The 7,173-nt window shown below is 38.1% G+C and overlaps 1 protein-coding gene across 1 annotated transcript in view; it reads right to left on the minus strand.

Annotated features, from left to right (window-relative positions):
- HYDIN (HYDIN, axonemal central pair apparatus protein) overlaps positions 1-7,173 on the minus strand; it is a 402,001-nt gene that overhangs the window by 387,259 nt on the left and 7,569 nt on the right. The window contains exon 3 of the mRNA XM_006860316.1: positions 6,009-6,142. Within this exon, the coding sequence (XP_006860378.1) occupies positions 6,009-6,142 (134 nt within the window). The remainder of the gene's footprint in view (positions 1-6,008; positions 6,143-7,173) is intronic.

Below are 7,173 nucleotides of genomic sequence, written 5' to 3' on the forward strand. Positions count from 1 at the left end.
GTCAACTCTACTTTGAGGAGGCAGCTCTTCCCCAGTTGCATTTTGAGTGCCTTCCAACCTGAGGGGCTCATTTTCCTGCACAATATCTGACAGTGTTTCTCTGCTATTCATAAGGTTTTCAGTGACTAAATATTCAGCAGTCGTTTGTCACTCCTTCTTCCTAGTCTATTTTTGTCTGGAAGCTCATCTGAAACCTGTCCACCATGGGTGACCCTGCTGGTATTTATAATACTGGTGGCATAGCTTTCAGAATCACAGCAACTTACAAGCCACCACAGTATGACAAACTGAGAGACGAGTGGTGGGTAGAGAGAGTTTTTTTAATTACTGTCATAAATGTGAAATGTTAAATAAGGAGATAGCAGATAAGTGAGGAGTATGTATATTGGCTTCCTGTTATTGTTCTTGGGTGTTGGACTGTTGGTTCCAACTCATAGCACCTCCACGCTCACCAGAACTAAACACTGCCTGATCCTGCCCCAACTGTTGGTATATTTGAGCCCATTGTTGCTGCTACTATGTCAATCTATCTCATTGGGGATCTTCTTTTTCACTGACTCTCTACTTTACCAAGAATGATATATTTCTCCAGGGACTGGTCCCCCTCCTGACAAATTGTAGTAGAGAGGAAGGCTCACCATCCTTGCTTCTAAAGAGCACTCCGGCTGTACTTCTTTTAAGACGGACGTGTTTATGGCACTATCAATATTATTCACCAACACCGTAATTCAAATGCATCAAATTTTCTGCTGTCTTCTTATTCACTGTCTAACTCTCACATGCATAGAGGTAAGTGAAACATCATTGCTTAGGTTAGATCCACCTTAGCCTTCAAACCATCTTTGTTCTTTAATGCTATAAATAGGTCTTTTGCAACAGACTTGCCTCATGCAAATATGTTGTTTCATTTCTTGACTGCTGCTCTCTTAAACAATGACTGTGGATCCAAGCAAACTTTAGTCTTTGACAACTTAAGTTTTTCTCCATTTATCATGATGATAACATTATTCATTGGCTCAGTTGTGAGGATTTTCATTTTCTTTACATTGAGGTGCAATCCATACTGAAGGTTATAGTCTTTGATCTTCAACAGAAAGTATTCTAAATCTCCTTTGCTTCCATCAAGCAATATTGTGTCGTCTGCATATTACAGGTTGTTAATGAGTCATTCTCCAATCCTGATGCCATGCTCTTCTTCATATAATCAAGATTCTCAAATTATTTGCTCAGTATACATATTGAATAACTATGGTGAAAGGATACAACCCTAATGTACACCTTTCCTGATTTTAAGCCAATTAGTAACCGTTTGTTATGTTCAAACAACTGCCTCTTGGTCTATGCAAATGTATGTCATGAACACAATCAAGTGTTCTGAAATTTCCATTCTTTACAATGTTATTCATAGTTTGCTATGATCCATATATTTGAATACCTTTGCATAGTCAAAAAAGTATAAGTAAACATCTTTCTGGTAGTCTCTGCTTACAGCAAAGATCCATTTGATGTCAGCAATGATACCCCTCATTGCAGGTCCTCTTTTGAATCCACATTTTAAAATTATCTTTTTAAAATTATATTCAGCAAAATTTTACTTGCATGTAATATTAACAATATTGTTCAATGATTTCTCCGCGTCGTTGGGTCACCTTTCTTTGGAATGGGTATAAATATGGATGTCTTCCAATCGGTTCATCACATTCCAAATTTCTTGGCATAGAAGAGTATAGGTTTCCTGCACTGCACCAGTTTATTGAAATATTTCAATTAGCTTTCTGTCAATTCTTGGCGCCTTGTTTTTCACCAATGCCTTCAGTATATTTTGGACTTCTTCCTTCAGTACCATTGGTTCTTGATCATATGCTACCTTTTGAAATGGCTGAACACTGGCCAACTCTTTTTGGTACAGTGACTCTGTATATTCCTTCCATCTTTTTTTGTGTATTTCTCCCATCTTCTTTTGATACTTCCTGCATCATTCAATATTTGCCTACAGAATCCTTCAATATTACAAGTTGAGTGTTGAATTTTTTTATTCAGTTCTTTCAGCTTGAAAAATGCCAAATATGTTCTTCGATTTTGGTTTTCTAACTCTACGTCTTTGCACATTTCATTATTAGACTTTGTCTACTCAAGTTGCCCTATGGCCCTTTGAAATTTTCTGTTTGATTCTTTTATTTCATCATTTCTTCTCATCACTTTAGCTTCTCTATGTTCAAGAGCAAGTTTGAGAGTCTCTTCTGACATACATTTTGGTCTTTTCTTTCTTTCCTATCTTTTTAATGACCTTTTGCTTTCTTCATGTTTGATACTCTTGATGTAATCCCACAACTTCTCTGGTCTTCTATCATTAGTATCAAATGCATCAAGTCTGTTCTTGAGACAGTCTCTAAATTCAGGTGAGATATACTCCATGTCATATTTTGGCTTTCAAGCACTTATTTTAATTTTCTTCAGTTCGGCCTGAATTGCATATGAGCAATTAACGATCTGTTCCACAGTTGGCCTCTAGCCTTGTTTTGGCTGATGATATTGAATTTCTCCATCATCTTGTCCCATAGATGTAGTCTATTTGATTCCTATTTATTCCATCTGGTGAGGTCCATTCATATAGTCCACCTTTTATGTTGTTGAAAAATGTATATGCAATGAATAAATTATTTGTCTTACAAAGTTCTATCATGTAATCTCCAGTGATATTTCCACCACTAAATCATAGTTTCCAACTACTTCACCTTCTTTTGGAGTCCTGGTATAGAGTTGTGGGCTAATTCACTGGACTGAAAAGTTAGTTTGAACCACAAAGTTGGTGGTTCAAGCTCACCAGCTGCTCTTTGGAAACCATATACAGGGTTCTTATGGGTCAGAACCAACTTGACAGCACTTCACAACAACAACAATTCTTGTTTCCAACTTTGCATTCCAATAACCCATAATTATCAATGCATATTGATTGCATGTTTGATCAATGCAGACTGAAGAAGTTGGGGGAATTCTTCAATTTGAACATCACTGGTTTTCGTAGTTGGTGTATAACTTTGAGTAATGGTGGTATTAAACGGTCTTCCTTGTATGCATTGGTGCTGTGGGAAAAAGCATTGGACTGCAAAGTTGGTTTGAACCACAAGGTCAGTGGTTCAAACTTACCAGTTGTTCCTTGGAAACCCTAGACAAAGTCGCTATGAGTCAGAACCAACTCAACGGCACTTAACAACAACTTGTATGCATATGGATATTATCCTATCACAGACAGTATTGTACTTCAAGTTAAATTTTGAGACGTTCTTTTTGACTATGAAAGTGATGCCATTCCTTTTCCAGTTGTTGTTCCTGGCATAGTAAAACACATGATTATCAGATTCAAAATGGCTGATACCAGTCTATTTCAGTTCACTAATGCCTAGAATATTGATATTTATCCATTCCATTTTATTTTTGATGACTTCCAACTTTCCTATATTCATACTTCATACAGTCCATGTTTCGATTATTAATGGATGTTGGCAGTTATTTCTTCTCATTTTGAGTAGTGCCCCATAAGCAAATGAAGGTCTCAAAAGCTTAGCTCTATCAATCGCATTAAGATCAACCCTACTCTGAGGAGGCAGCACTTCCCTAGCTATTTTAAGTTCTTTCCAAGCCGAAGGATTCATCTTTGGCACTGTATCAGATAATATTTTGCTGTTATTTATAAGATTTTCAATGGCTAACTTTTAGAAGTGGTTAGCCTCACCTTCTTCCTAGTCTTTCTTAGTCTGAAAGATACACTGAAACCTGTCCATCGTGGTTGACCCCGTTGATATTTAAAATATTGGTGGCATAGCTTCTAGCATCAAGGCAACACACAAGCCACCACAGTACAACAAACTGACAGACAAGTAAGTAGTGGGGTGTTTTGACTTAGAACTTACTGTGTGACATACACTAAACTAAGTATTTCATATTCATTCTCATTTTAATATTCAAAATAACCCAGTAACATGAGTACTGTTATTATCCCACATCTTGGTGATGTGAAGTGACTTACCCAAGGTCTCAAGCTGGTAGGTGGCACAGCTGTAATATAAACCCATGCTTGTCTGATTCTGGAGTCTGGATGCTTATAAGTATATACCAAGTAGAATTGTAATGTGGCTTACAGAGTGTCATGGCTTATTCTCACCATGTGTGTGTGAAAGAGACAAAAATCAACCACCAAACAGGCTGTCTTTGGACTCCATGCTAGTGAGAAATTGGATAAACAGAGAGAATGGCACATCAAGTTCCTCAGTGCTTCAAATCGGACCCATTGGCTCCTTCTGAGACCAGGAAGGAATAGTCGAGAAGCAGGCTTACATCAGGCCCCAGGAGTAACACATCCAAGAAGAAGCCAGCCTAGTTGAGAGAAAGCTGTCTGCTTGCTAGTAGCTGGACTTTCCTGTTTTTCAGGATATCCTCCAGCATTCTGGCTATATCTTACTAAGAAGTTAGCGATAGGAGCTGGGTGCCCTTTGGCAGACAAAACTCACACATATCCCTTGCCTTGGATTTGCCTTTCTAAGTTCTAAGGATTTGTTCATATATACTTACTGATAATGATCCTTTGTTTAGGGTCTTGGAGGAGTGGACAAGAGTTCCTTTGGACTAGCTCCTCTCTGCCTTTAAAAACTTGAAAATACATGAGCAAGGGTAACACAGTAATGGAAAAAGTGGAGAAGAGAATTAGAAGTGAGAATGTGACTTAGCCGGTAGCCCTACATGGCACTGAAGGATAAGCACAGTACAACAAACCGCAAGGCTGTTGGTTCAAACCCAAATACTGCTCCTTGGAAACCCTATACCAGGTCACTATGAGCTGACCTGACTCAATGGAACTTAACAACAACAACATGAAAAGACAAAGACTCCTAATGTCTATATAATATATCTCTTCTTGATGTCTAAGAACATAGCCTTACATACCTCGGTTTCTTTTTCTTTTCTCTGTCTGCCCTTTAAACTTCCATCCCATGAGTTTCTCTTGCTAATACTGCAGCAAAGAACTAAATGTACCATTGTCCCCAGAGTTGGACTCTTCTGTCTAATCACCTCACTGATCTCCAAAAGGCATCACTGATTCCGGTAATGAGCTACTCTACTGAATATACTGCATCAGCCTTCCCATTGGCCTTGGATTCCTGCATCGTCTTCACTTATTATCTTTTTTTTCTCATAGTTAAAAACTTTTTGTCACCACGTCTTTAGACTCCTATAAGTATTCCTATTTGTCTTTACACCTGAAGTTTTCACATCTCTCAGATACCTTCTTCCCATCTGATTACTTTTCACACCTAACTATGCATCATGCTGACCTTCTGTACTATTTTTTCCTGCATTCTTGTTAGATGTCAAGGAAATCCTTAGGCATTTCATACTTTTTATTGAAATAAACCCAAAGTCATCATTAAAGAGAAAGACACAGGCTGCAGAAGAAATCCTCAGTTGCAATCACAGGGAGACAAGGTAAAGAAGCGAAGTCTATAGGTAGAAGGAGGAAGAAAGAACAAAAGGAAAAGGTTCACATTTTTTACACGAGAAAACATTAACACGATTTTTCAGAATTCACTTGTGTGAATACATTGGATCAGTGACTGAAATTCCTATACAGAGAGTTCAAATCTTGAATCAGGGAGTTGGTAGTTCGAGTGAACAGTATATATACAATCATAGTAATTGTTTTGTCTTAAATAAAAATGTGACACAACCTTCATTCCATGCATTTAGTCAATTATTTATTCAGCAGACAGCATTTGTATTGAAGATTTATTGGTGGACAGGGGGACTAATCTGCAACTGACCACAGAGAAGACAATCTAGCATAGCCTTGTCTTCATTGAACTTACAGTCAGTCAAAGGGCATGCTTTTCACATTATTTTCCTAGAGTTCTATCAATAAATAACTTACCTAAAATTCCATGAGATCCTATTTTATTTGACCCCTTTTTATATGTAACCAGGAAAAGTTCAGCCATCACAGAGAACATACTTACTTTGTCATTGTTCCTCAAAACCAGTGGAACTTCATAAACTTCACAAGGAGTGTAGTTTTGAAATATAATTTCTGATGGAAAGGGTTGAAATAATGTCTGATCCAGGTCAACTCCTGAAAACTGAAGTTCAAAGAAGAAATTAATCATACTGTCACACAAGGCAAAAATGACTGGGGGAGGTAAGAAAACACTAGCGCAATCTATGGATTGTAATACTAATACCCTAAAAACAGAGGACACATTCAGAAATGGCTAAGCACTATAAACATTAATAATAGTCAAAACTAGTGATGATTCTATTTTTATCAACAACTTCTTTAGTACAAAAGAAAGTGAAAATTTTGGGCCTCAATTGAAAAAAAGAAACAAACAAAACAAAAGGCTAGTAAGAGCACCAACCCCAGACTTCCATTTCTGATCATGGTGAATGGGGTCATTTGAACTCAATTCTCTATGAAAATAACCAGAAAATCTGGATCGGTGAATAGCTGCCTGGAAGCACTAGAGAGTCAGCAAGACAGTGAAGAATTATAGCCAGACATCAGGACAAGACAGAGAACTGGGGTGGTAGATGGAGACTGGTGTGGAGGAAGGTGTTTGAGGAGTACAGAGTTGATCCCCTTACAGAGGATGTCTGAGATGCTGAGCAGCATTTCTGAAAGAATAGCAGAGTTAGGGACAGAGGGGTTGGAGTCCAAGGTATGTTCAGGGTAGGGACCTTGAAGGACTTCTCTCTCACTGGCCTCCAAAAGGAGGAATCACAGAATAAAGTTATACTGGTGGCTGACTAAGAGACTGCAAGAAGAGAACATTATCACTGGGTTCAAATAATTTATAAAATTCTTCCATTACAAAATTTTACAACTACAGGAACAACAGGGCTGGGATACATAGATTGAAACATGGTTAGACTGGGGGGAAGGGGGGATAATGTTAGGATGCTTGGCTGTCTTCTGAATCTTGGTTTTCCTTGCATTACATTATAAAATAGACACTGGAAGGGGAGAAGAAGGAAAAGCCAGAAATATCACCATAGAAAGCTTGTAAGTCCGTCTTCTGCCTATAACTGACTGGAATACCTAAAATGGGGATACAATGTGCCCAGTGAAGGAGGCTACCTGTGGAGCCTCTACATTACATAAGATCATAGGTGGAATCATAAACA

Source organism: Chrysochloris asiatica, unplaced genomic scaffold (genome assembly GCF_000296735.1).
Source record: "Chrysochloris asiatica unplaced genomic scaffold, ChrAsi1.0 scaffold00037, whole genome shotgun sequence".
Taxonomy (NCBI): domain Eukaryota; kingdom Metazoa; phylum Chordata; class Mammalia; order Afrosoricida; family Chrysochloridae; genus Chrysochloris; species Chrysochloris asiatica.